Source organism: Hypomesus nipponensis, chromosome 13, assembly GCF_054491055.1.
Source record: "Hypomesus nipponensis isolate SF chromosome 13, ASM5449105v1, whole genome shotgun sequence".
NCBI classification, from domain to species: domain Eukaryota; kingdom Metazoa; phylum Chordata; class Actinopteri; order Osmeriformes; family Osmeridae; genus Hypomesus; species Hypomesus nipponensis.
The window spans coordinates 14,114,794-14,127,813 of NC_140373.1; the positions used below are offsets into that span (position 1 = coordinate 14,114,794).

General features: G+C 38.9%; 1 protein-coding gene and 1 non-coding gene across 2 annotated transcripts; one reads left to right on the forward strand and one right to left on the reverse strand.

Moving 5' to 3' along the window:
* Window positions 1-12: 12 nt before the first annotated feature.
* Window positions 13-11,733, reverse strand: LOC146260374 (LIM and SH3 domain protein 1-like). The gene is made up of 7 exons (XM_084670606.1): window positions 11,320-11,733; window positions 10,435-10,529; window positions 6,239-6,323; window positions 3,679-3,786; window positions 2,058-2,130; window positions 1,873-1,964; window positions 13-1,676 (listed from the first exon to the last, which is right to left on the reverse strand). The coding sequence occupies exons 1-7, from the start codon at window positions 11,386-11,388 to the stop codon at window positions 1,503-1,505; spliced, it is 696 nt and encodes a 231-aa protein (XP_084526732.1). The 5' UTR covers window positions 11,389-11,733; the 3' UTR covers window positions 13-1,502.
* A 264-nt stretch (window positions 11,734-11,997) lies between these two features.
* On the forward strand, window positions 11,998-12,069 carry trnac-gca (transfer RNA cysteine (anticodon GCA)). The gene has a single exon. It is a non-coding gene; the product is annotated as a tRNA-Cys (tRNA).
* The last annotated feature ends 951 nt before the right edge of the window (window positions 12,070-13,020 follow it).

The following is a 13,020-nucleotide window of genomic DNA, read 5'->3' on the forward strand; positions in this document are numbered from 1 at the left end:
TTTCTTGAAAAAAAACTTTATTTTGTTTAGTGTTTGATCTTTGGTATTTTGTAGAATAAACATACTTTGCTGTAAACAAACATTTTCCTTGTTCAACAATGGTAACTAGTTACATTGATTTATTGCCAAATATAAGTTGCTGCTGCTGTAATAGAAGTTGGAACATTTTCCATTTTGGTTTGCAAAGGAATCTATTCCACACCAAATACATACAATATTCAGCAGTTTACTTAAGAGATTTTAACATGGCATTGTACATTGTTCATTCACTGTTCAACATACTGTTTGCATATTATCAATCGAAATGCTGCTGTTGTACTGTTCTTTGGTATTGGTCAACCACTTTTTAGGTATTCAGGTAGATATTTGATTATTAATCGCAAAGCCAAAATGTGTACTTGTCCATGCATGTGTCATTATTTTGATGCCTACATGATATGTGTAGTCATCATCATACCATATTTTAAAACTAGTATAATAAATGCAAAGAGGCAATATCAGATTGTGGGGAAATGCCTACATATGGCAATCGCCTTTCTGCTGTGCCTACACATAAGGGAAGCAATGTATTTCATAGCTACAAGTGCAAGTGCTGGTATTTGTTGGTAAGCAAAGGCTAAAATAAAAAAGCTGGAAGAATTTAAATCATTTCTAATCATATTGAACAAAGTGAAATTCATCATCAGTGTCAAATTAACTAAATGTCAAATATGCCGATATTTTACTTGAATAAAATGTGTTATGGTTTGGGTCTGCTAAATTAAATAATCAAATTAAATCAAAACTCGTCTACCAGAAGGGATTGAAAAGTACCAGATTGAAAAAGTACCTTTCAGCAGTCATTCTCTTCTGACCAAACATTACATATCTCTCAACTATTTTTCCAAATCCATAACAGTGGTTATGGACAATAATACATGCTGTCATAAATTGGAGTAGTGGTTATGTCATTGTTTTACTATTTGTCTGTGCTTATGTGGTTTGTCTGTACTTATGTACATCTGTGATCTTCTATGTTGTTTCCCTCTTCATTGTTTTTATATAACATTAACTTGCCAGGAAATGCAGATGAAATTAGCTAATTTCCATGAGTTAAGTGCATGTTAATTAATGTGAATTGTCCATTCTGAAATCAAATAAACATAAATGAAATGACTTGGGAGGCATGTGAATACAACATTGCATCTACCCTGAACCAATCTTCCCTAAAATTACAATTACATTACATTTAATGCAATGTAAACATTACATCTAATTAAACTTTGGTTGTGATTTTCACTCTCCTTTTCTTGCCACCCTCCCAATTCTCCTTTTTCTTTACTTCATCTGTTTTGCTAGGTCTTTTTTTGTAATGTGAAGCATTTACAGCATAGCAGATAGACACGCACTTTGTAGAACTAAACAGATTCCCTACACTTTATGGTCATAACTGTTTTACACAGCACATTTAATTTCTATGCTTTGTAACGTTTCACACTACAGAGCAAGGCCCAACACATGTTTCAGAGCGGTTGGACGTAATTGGCAGGGAGCATTCCTAGTTGACCTGTGCGTTCAATGCGGCCATACATCCAACCCTCGTCAATCTGCTGCACGTCTACGACCAGGTCACCTTCCTGGAGGGACACCTCATCTGCATCAGTGGCTGTGTAGCTGTAAACTGCCCGGAAGCGCTTCTGAAAGCATACAAACATAGAAAGAATCATCTCTACAAAGCAACAAACAAAACAAAGTGCAGAGAAAACAAATCGTTTGGGAACCCACAGCAGGGGTTGAAGAAAGGGTCAGAGAAACATGAATACATATAATAGAAAAGGACAACAAAGCATACTGGAGGAAGAATGTATTTTATGTTGCAGAGTTGCACCCTACCTCTCCACTAGGTGGCGGTACAGCAGCAGTACGCAATGGCTCAGTCTGATGGCTGTAGCTTAGAGGGTTAGCTGGAGACTGCTGTTCATTTTCTGTAAACATGATAAAGAAACACATAATTCACTGCAAGTTGATTCAGTCTGTGTGGATTTGTGGCAGTATGCGTGTGTATTTTTGGCATTTACCTTGCGTGGTATTCTCAGGGGGAGGCGCATCACTTCGAATTCTGCTTTTCTCAAAATCCTCATGGTACTTAATCTGTAAACACACATTTTAGTTACTTCCTGTCACATCCACTAGGTGTCACTTTATCCCCTTTTCACTCTGTCCGTGATTTGGTTGTTTTCACTACCATTTTTGGAGTTGCAGAGATTGGGATGACATGGGGGAGGACGTAGCAAATGTACCACAACATGAACAACATACCATATTCACAACTGTTTGTAACCTCACCCTAACAAGTTATCCATATCACTCCACAATTTAACCTAACAAATTACATCTGAAAATATAACAATCAAGACTTGTGTTGTCGAACATGGGCTGAATTCAAAACAGAATTTTTACTTTATTGCCTCCTTATTGAATCTTTCATTCACACTCATTTCCAATGGCCGTATAGAACTAGATGTTCTAGCCAGACATTAAAACTGTCTTAATAGTCATGGGGGCTATAAAAACAAGGACATACACGTTGTAAGCTTTTTGGAATGCAGCCACAATCCTGGGGGCAAGGGGCTAAGAAAAATGAAGGCAGGATGTCCAGAGTGGATAAGCGACACGTAGGCTTAACTTTCTGTTCTTAAAGTACTCAGATAACAAAAAAGAATGTGAGGGGCTGGAGAGAAAAAAATGAATAAACAAAGCAAAAGAAAGAAATTAAGTTTATCAAGTTGTATATCACTTGAATGTCATGGCCAATGTAAGGGATAGAAAGTGAGTCCAAGAGCAGAAGCACATTACTACACCAAACATGGCATCAAGGGTAAACATCCACAAACAGACCGGAGTCAGCTAGACTCCTCAGACACTGCATTTCAGACATTTCTCCAAGTCCAAGGAGGAGCTTCCCTATATGGACAGAATTAATGTCTGCCCCATGTTTGCTGCCCGCTAAACTCCATCGATCTGTTCTCTAGGGAGAAACACTAGCAGAAAGGAATCTAAAGAAAACAAGCACTTAACCCCCCACCCCCAACCTCTTCTTTTACTATAACAGAACCCACGGAATTGAGCAATTTTCGGTTTTACAATACTCTGAACCATCAGACTATTCATGTATCCTTCAGTATCAATGATTAGGATTGAGAAAGTGGACCATCATACATATTAGAGTATGTTAAAACTATTGAGATGTAACCTTAGTGTAAGGCAAGCCATGTTAACTTCAGGAACCCCTTCTGGAAAGCTATCTGAAAGCTATTTGCACATTTTTATTACTATGACCTTAAAACTGAGTCATACATTGCTGAAAATGGACAGTTGAAGGTGGCCAAGATAGGTGACAGACTCTTGGAAAAGCGGGCATGCGTGCATCTGTGCTCCTCCAGTGTTGGAGAAACACGGTAAGCACAGACTAAAGCTTGTCATTCATCTTCTCACTTTAACTATCTACAGCAGTAGGGTGTGACAAATAAAATAAGTAAAGGCTGGTAAAATCCACATAACCTGGGAACTAGCATAACATCAGTTTAAAGACTAAATCACATCGATACAGTATAATTTGTTTGCTCATATTAACTGTTGCCAGACTGTTATTTGGTTTTGTGTTTCTGAATTTGGTACACATTTGAGTAACAAACTTACGTTGCTAATCTGGTCCTGAGTTTTCTTCACTCTCTGCATCTCAGGAGTGTCAGAGACCACGCTGAAGCCCTTCCCCTTGTTCTTCTCAAACTCCTCTTTGTAAATTGCCTGTCATGAACACACACACAAACAAACATCAACTCAGACACACACAAACACACAAAGCTGAGTTAAATTGTCAATGTTGAAACGTAGGGGGCAGGCCATCTTTAGAGGCTGCACTGAGCATACACCCACACATGGCCCAGTCACGCATTAACCAAAACCACATATACACACACACACATGCACACAACCGCAATGTCAACTAAACTCAAACACGAATTGTCATAACACAAAATATGCTTAACATGACACCATGTCTACCAAAACACTAACACACGTTCTCTTTCAACAGGAACATTAAATCATTTATAGCAAAATGTCATGAAAAACACTAACATCAGATGGAATTACTGAAACTGCATTCTTGTATATGTGTCAGGTCCCACAGTATATAGATTATAGATTGTGTTTGTGTGACGGATATGTAACGGACGTGGTCTTGCGAGTTCCGTCAGGCTTTTCCGGACCATGTCCACCCTTCACCGAGGGTCGAACACGCCATCTCTGACTTCCCAAGCGCCACCACTACCAGCTACGCCAAAGAAAAGCTAGCTATTCGTTGACGCGGGTGGCCCATTACATACCTGAGGAGTGAGTTTCACCGATTCACACCGGCTACATTTGCAATGCAGTTTCTTTTGAAGCCTCTCTACATTTTTGTTTTGTTTGGTTTACTAAATGCAAGCACTTAGTTTCTTTTGCTGCAGAAATTCAGAACAAAAAAGAATGACCCATCTCAGAGTAGCATTATAGAATGTATGGTTACTGTATTGAAAAAAAGAAGACAGAAAAGTGCTGCAGTAAAGTCTTCGTTTGGAACAGGACGTTACTGCAAGAAATATGCAATTTAGCTGCCATTTACTGTATTACCCTAGCTCTGGCCCTTCTCTGAGCACCACAACACATTCTAACTCCTCTCCTTCTCTCTTGTCCCACTCCTCTCCCTTGTCCTGGTACTTGTCTCTTTCTCCCTGGTGCAGGCATTACTGTATTCTTACTTTCTTCGTGTTGCTCTATATTGTTCTTTTTCCACACAAGATCAGCCCAAAGAGATCCTCTTTACTATCAATACCATACGGTCATGTGATTGAAAGAACCTCAACACCTGAGTGTTTCCTAGTTGGGAATCAGCTGTGATTTACAGTATTTGCATAACTTCAGCTGTTTCTCAGTAGCAATGGAATAAAATACAGGGGATATATTTGTGTTTCAATTCACAATATAAACAGCTGTTTACTTTGACTTTAGCCAATAATTTAGGTTTTGTGTTAAGAGTTTAGGAAACTTGTTAAAGGTGTTTAAAAAACTGTCATAGCAATAGTAAAAAACTGTATTTCTAAGGGAGAAACCAACACAATAATATGTTTACACGCACGGTACTCACATACACACACAAAAGTGATTCCTTCTACTTGTTATGAGGAATACACTATTTCAGATATTGTACTCGAAGGCAGTGACTTTTATGGTTAGGAACGGTAAATACGCTGGTTAAAATGTGATGAAGAGGTTGGTGAGGAAAGACAACTGCATAATGTGTACCTGTTTTAGAAACTAGGACCACAATACAATAAGTCGATCAGTGTTTAATATATTATCTTCCCTAATAATTAATAGAGATAAAGGTGTACAGTACGTATTTTTAACAGACATTTATGGTGTTTTGAAGTTTAAATCCCCCCCCAAAAACTGGAGAGACGATAGATAGACGATAGACATATAGAAATATGTATTAAAGAGTGAGCAATATGGAGTATTATGTACACATGACTTTAAGGTATCAATGTTAATGGTTCTAACCTGCTCTTTTGGTACAATAAATGTAGTGTGTTGATTGGATACGGTCTCTGCAATTTACTGTAGTTCAACAGGAGCAAATTTCAGCTCAACATTATTGTAAGACTCCAAGTCTTCTTGGTTTATTTTCATAGACACTGGCTTCAGAGCATGCAGGCTTGTGTGTGTGTGTGTGTGTGTTGCTGAATTGTGTTTAAAGGATGATGTTGTGGATAAAGTATGTGTATAAAGAGACAAACTGTCAAAGTTTTTGTTATTGTGCACACACATAGCTTCATGACATGATGTAGAATGTAGGTTAAAACAGTAATAGGGTTGAGATAGGGGGTTATGAGAGTGTAAATCGACTGCCATAAGAGTCTGTGAGCCTTGTGTGGGTCTGAAAAAGCTTTATTCGCCGTTGGATGTGTGGTTGCATGCTAGGGATCAGTTAATTGTCTGTGGAATCCAATTTTCATGACAGTGGAAAAGAGTGTGATATCACTAGAAATTTTCCTCTGATGGGGAGTGTGAGGGTGAGAAGGATCACACAAGAGGATTAAATACTTACTGCTAGTAAGGAGAATAAAATGTTGGCAGGAGCAGAGGCAATGTGTGTGTGTGTGTGTATATTCATAAACGTGCATCTGTATGTGTGCGAGCGTTTCTGTGGTCTAACCAGGCTGTTCATCTTGCTCTGCTCTTTGAGGCGAAGGTTCTCCGGGGTGTCAGTCACTATTGTGAAGGAGGTCTTCGGGTAGTGCCTGCAACAGGATGAGAGATGAGATGAAGATGAATGCCTCCATGGGCACTGGTCTAGACTTGTCATTATAAATTACTCTGGACACAAATTACTTTAAACTAATTCATGTTAGGAAGCCCCCAACTGGAGAAGATTGTGCCAAGATGATGGTGTCAGGGAAAAGACATCTTGGATTAGAAGGTAATCCTTACATACATCCTGACATACTGGCACGCACATCCATGAACAAACACACACACATACATATGTTTTGACATCACAAGAGGTTGGGTACTAGGGGGCAGATATGTCCCTCTCCAGTGGCTGAGGCAGGGATGGATTAACGAACGGACCTACCGGGCCCAGGCCCAGGGGCCCATGAGCTCAGGGGGCCCCTAAACCAGAGCCTCAGCGCGTGAAGTCTTTGTTATTAACTTTGTATTGATATGATACAATGCGCCGTAGCCGGTATATGCTAGGCTTAAGTCATTCATGTCAGTAACAGGGCCCCAATAGTCCTACTCAGGGATGGATTACCGAACGAGCCTACCGGCACCATGGGCCCATGAGCTCAGGGGGCCCCTAGACCAGAGCCTCTGCGTGAAGTCGCTTTTATTAACTTTGTATTAATATGATGATATGACACGATGCGCCATAGCCGGTTAGGCTTAAGTCATTAATGTCATTAACAGGGCCCCAAAAGTCCTACTGAAAAACTAAAGAATAGCCTAAACATTCACTTTGAAGATGTCACAAGAAAGAAACCATCATGATACCTTTCAAGTGACTGTTTATCCCCTCAGTTTATCTATGTAAAAAATGAACGGCGTAAAAAAAAAGGCGGGGGGGGGGGGGGCCGTGGTTTCATAATCCATCCATGGGCTGAGGTCATGCAGGACTACAAATCCCATTTCTCATTAGTGGCCGCTGACCGAACTACAATCCCCAAGATGGGTTTGCATTAGCACACATGAGGAGAATTAAGACATGATTGTCACACAGGAGGGCTACATTGGCTCCAGAAAGGAAAGGCAAGTGAGAAGAGTAGATTTGTGGCCTGATTGCAATACACTTAGCCTGGCTGCCAGCCCATTTTCTCCCCGCCCACAAAAAAATTTGGTCGGGAAGTTGGGTCTGGAGGGTCTCGTATTGGGAACAACTACATAAAACCAGGATTGGGACGGAGCAATGAAATTGCCAGGGCGGGCTTTATACGATGATGGACAGATGATCAACAGTAACGTAATCAACAACGTCATGAAAGAGCCCACTTGGGTTGAATTTGTTTTCAACAAACAACATATTACGTTGCTCTGATTGGTTGTAGGTCTATCCAATTGAGTGAAGAGGCATTTGTTTTACGAGTTCGGTTGAAACACGCCCCGTAGTCACAGCCCAACGGAGAGTTTTCAGACTCATATTCTGACTGGAATTATGAGTATGACAACGTCAGGCTACAATACACTGGAGGGGAAGTAAAACCATTTAAAAGCCTTTTCCCCTATTTTTCAGTTGTTTATGGAATAATATTTTTGTTGCTATTTTGTACCGGAGGACACTGAGTTACACCTTTTTCTTTTGTGGCAACTGTAGATATTAAAACATATTTTATTTTAGGAAACTTTGTTTTGTGTTCTTTTTGGCAACCAAGTAACACTACTAAGGCCCAACATACCTCATGTCTCTCATGGTGTTACAATATACACACAGAACATGTGAACACAGAACAGAACAAACTGTTTCTAACCAGAAAATAAATCAGAGTGGGAGGCCCTGGTGCACAACTAAGGAAGAGGACAAGTTGACTAGTGTCTTTTTCTTCAAATTTCTTGCATATATAGCCTACACTCACCCCATCTGACTCATAATATCCTACTAGTGCTATCTTCCTCATTGAAGCAATCAGGAATCTTCTCTTCTGAGAGAAACATTTTTACTGACAACCTCATCTGAAAATACTATCAATAATATTTTAACACATACCTAGCTTAGGTAAACGTAGTTGGATACTGTGTCTGCAATATACTGCAGTTCCAACTTAAAGCTTCTATATGTTCATGTCACCCCATCTAAATTTGACAAATAATGTAAACCTGTTACTGTATATTGTTACTGTTATCGTTTCTGTTACTAGTTGGAGACGACTGGACAGGGCATTCTTATTCGTATAAGAATAACGTATTCCCGGCCGTCTCAAATGACATTATGTCTTTGGGCAAGGCACTTCACCCTACTTGCCTCGGGGGAATGTCCCCTGTACTTACTGTAAGTTAGTCTGGATAAGAGCGTCTGCTAAATAAGTAAATGTGAATTGCTCCTCCCAAGGTTTCTTATATTTTTCCTCCTCTAGTGACTTTTTTGGGGAGTTTTTCCTGTGTCTTCCTTGAGGGTTTAGGTTGTTTGAGGGGCAGTTCTATGGGCGAATGTGAAGCCCTCTGTGACATAGGTTGTAAAAAATGGCTATACAAATACATTTTGATGAGTTGGAATGTCTTTACTTTACTAAAGTTATGTTCACTGAGTTCGCTATATAGCTTGAGTAGGCCTACTGTCTAGTTCTAGCTCTAGCTAAAGTTACTAGACTAGCTGGAACATTATTAAATGATTAATTAAATTATTTAATAAATCAATCAATTAATATCACAAACATTACATTGCAAATTTTAATTTAAACTAAAATATAGCTAACTTAACATTAGCTGGCTGAATGTACGTTTTCTCTAGTGCTATCTGAAAGACTATCCTCTGCCTTGATTGCAGTGGCGACTGGTCATTAGGGGCAGGTGGGGCACAGCAAAAGCAAATTGAAAAAAAGCGACTTGGTGCCCACCAACCATGGGATACTGTAATAACTCAAACTTCTGGTAAAAATAATTGAGGGTTTACCTTGGAGTGGTTTTCTAAGAAAAAGTGACTAACGGTCAGCACACCAAAGAAGGCACTGTTTTCCTATTCTTCTATATACTATTTTGTTGCTTGCTTACAGAGCTTGTTAAATTGTAAAAAGGGGGTCCGTTCTTTGTTTAGATTCTAGTTTTTTGTCCCCTCCAAAAAAATGTCAGTCTTTGTTTCAACATAAATAAGTAGGATTCAAAATGTTTAAGAGGTAGTTCGCTGGCAGTTTTGACTGTACATTAAAGGTATCTTTATAGTCAGTCTCTCTCTCACTCTCACATACACACACAACTGTCAGTGCTGCAAATGGAGGATTATTTGACAAAAACAAAGCTCAAAGGACACAATCATTATTTAAATAGAAAATTTATAGAAAATAAAAATGTTATGTCGAACCTTGTCAAGGATTATATTTATTATTCATTTCGTTATATTTCAGATTACAACTAATTTCCTGTATGGTTCCATGGAAAACTAGGACATTTCTGTGACCTCAAACTTTTGAACGGAAGTTAATATGTGTGTGTGGGTGGGTGTGTGTGTGGGGGTAGGTGTGTGTGTGTCTTCTTCGGACAACCGTCTGGTGGTCCCACCCCTCAAGAGAGCCCGCTCACAACCCAAGCTCTTCTCCTGTCTGGCCCCCCAATGATGGATTGGGGGCCAGATGGTCCCAATGGTTTCTCCACCTTCAAGAAAAGGCTAAAGACGCACTTGTTCCAGGAGTACAATGGTACAATGGAAAGATTTGTTGGATCAGATGTTAGTTTATTTCCTCCAGGAACACTATGACACTTATTGAGGGACTCGCTGCACTTGTTGGTTAGTTGCAACTGATTTAACTGCTTGTACTTACTGTGAATTATATTATTGTTGCTTGCTTTCCTCCAAGTACACTGTAGCACTTAGGATCATGTTGTGTTTTGGGACAGACTTTTTTGTCTCAAAATAAATTGACTTCAATTAAAGGTTTAATTGTTTGTGTGACATTAAGCTGAATTACAAAAAGGTGAATGTTTACTTATCTTTGCTAAGGGCTGCGTACAAAGCACATTAACCGAAAGCATTGATAAAATAAATATCTCACACAACCTAGAGAATCATTTTTAGACTGCAAAAACATGGGACTCACCCATTATAAAATACAGTGCAGATTTGTCTATCATTCAGGGTAATTGACAACATTAGTGGTTGGTTTATTTGTTATGTTCGTAAGAATACAGATAAAGGATGCCACTTACATACTGCAATATGGTTTCTTGTCGAAGCCTTGGTAATTCTTCATGTTTAGGGTCATCTTGCACACCTCACAGTTGAAGCATCCTTTATGCCAATACTTTGAAGCACAAAAAAAAAAAACATGAACACAAACATGGCACATGAAACTTTTCTGAATTGCCAAAAAGTAAATTATTTTCTCTAAACACACACATGCAGCTCTTTTTAATGCAATTATTTAAGTACACTCTCTCACACACATAAACACATACATATATAGGTATTTTTAACCAATGACAAGTGGTCATTGTTATGCTCAAATTGAAAGAAATTCTTAAATACTTGCACAGGAGAGTATGGTGCTTGTAGTTCTACATGTTGGCACAAGTTATCCAGAAAATATAACATTATATTCTCACTATTAATCTCACCAATCTGCCTAGGATGGTATTATAATTAGCTTCACACAATACACAAACTGTTGATTTACCTCTAGGTTTTTAATCAACCACTAAACCACACTAATCTACACAACCTAATAGAAATATCCTGCCTCCAGGGTTACTGCATAAATCTGATGGACCCTTTGGAAATAAATTGTCAATGCTGTGTCAACCACGCCCATTTTTCATTATGGTAATCTAAGTAAAATATAAAGCCGTGGTGATGTACAGCCAATATATGAAAACGATTTTTCTGTATAACTGTGAAACATGTAGAAGAAGGCTGTTAGGGAGATACATTTACTGTGCAGTGGCAAATTACTGAATCTAACTGCCACATAGTTGGGGACTATTAGGCTACAACGTAGTTTGTTTTTTTAACACGGAACTATATGAATTAATAACCTTTTTAGCTATGATCACTTCAACATCCATAATCTGTAGTAGCCTAGGCTACATCCATACCTTATCCAAGCAATTCAGTTTTTCCGTGGGGTAAACGGCTTTATTGCATCTTCCACACAACGGATTCATGTTGGAATGGTTTTCTTCTACAAATGTATTCACACAAGTGGTTTGCCGATATAGCCAATTTATTAGCCTATGCCCAAAGACCCGTCAGGTAATTCCTCAAATTCGAAATTGCAGCCCAGAGTGCACTGTTCTCTGCACGTTCATGGTTTAAATATAGTCTACACGGCGTGGAGGGGAGGGGAGAATTTCAAGCTGCTTCTGCTTGAACGATGAAAGAAAATCGAGGAACACTATAATAACCATATATGGAGTAGGCTACTCAAAATAAGTTTAACAAATAGCAGCACTTCTAATCTATACTGATATGAACAGAACAAGAGCTTTTGCTGATGAAAAAGGAGTTGCTAGTCTGATAGTCAGATTAAATTAACGTTTTACTGATTTTCCATTACGTTTTTTTGAACTCTTTCTGACGTTTTAACGCCCCCTGTCGATGGTGAGGGTATCTGACGCTTACAAAATGATCCTTTAGCAACAGTCACTGCAACGTAGCCTACACATTAAATTCAAGACGTCAAAGCGAGTAAACAATCGTCAAAAAACATATGTACTGCGTTGATTTGTACTTTTACACATTTATAATGTGTTCTATGACAAAAATACATGACTGGGGGTATAGCTCAGTGGTAGAGCATTTGACTGCAGATCAAGAGGTCCCCGGTTCAAATCCGGGTGCCCCCTCATATTTTTAAACGGCCATATAAAGTTCGTATGATTGTAGGCTGGCTGTTGTGTAACATGTATCTAAACGTTGTGTGGTCTTGCTTTTATACAACAGTTAAATCAATGGGGAAATTCTTATCACAAATAATTAACAATTCAGTGTTTTTACATAAATTTGATTTAAACTCTTACCTACTCCAGTAGTCTATTTCGGTTTTTACCATTAACTAACTATTAGGTAGGCAACTAGCACTGATTTATTTGTTTCTTTTTCATTTATTACTTTCGTCACTATTTAGATGCAGAAGGCTTGCCGTAAACCCTGACACTCAAAAATGTATTTGGATCAAAACTGGACAGACTGTTTACATACTGTTGTCGTAAAAGGTTGCCTGTGCAAACAAACATGTGAAGAAGAATACACTGAAGGATTTACATTTGTTGTGTCTATTCCAATATGTAATGATGGTATTTCATGACACAAGTTTGTGTTCTAGAAAGAGTGGTCTGGAGTCGCAGAGGTCCGATAATATAAGCTTTAATGCAGCAGTTGGAAATCAACAAGTATAGAGCTCTGGGGTTGTCTACGTTTCCCTACCCACAACAGAGTTTTGGGCTGGTTCACAAAGTCCAAACTGGCTATCTGTCCCTGCTCCAGCATATATTATACAGTGCAAGTAAAACAGGAGATGAAAAGAGGGTTGAGCTTGTTCTTTTCGTGCATCAGGGAGTTGTTCTTGCCTACGCATCCCACCTGCTCGGGTGCCGTCTCAGCCCGGTTTCAAGGTTGCTTCTGGAATGAAGAGATTAAGACACAAAAACAGCCTGTTCTCCACACAATGTTTAAGCCTAAACAAACTTCTAAGTTCATAAGACATAACTTTAATAAGCACAATATATAATTGTAAGGCTGGGTGTCAAACCTGCCCCCACCTCTCATATGCTAAAGTCTGGAGTTTCTGGACGGTC

Bases quoted from the DNA above. Each gene is read 5' to 3' on its own strand.
- LOC146260374 (XM_084670606.1), bottom strand. From the start codon at position 11,388: ATGAATCCGTTGTGTGGAAGATGCAATAAAGCCGTTTACCCCACGGAA. The intron at 10,530-11,319 runs GTATGGATGTAG...TGTGCTTCAAAG, and splicing joins AACTGAATTGCTTGGATAAG to TATTGGCATAAAGGATGCTT. The intron at 6,324-10,434 runs GTAAGTGGCATC...ATCCTGTTGCAG, and splicing joins AAGAAACCATATTGCAGTAT to GCACTACCCGAAGACCTCCT.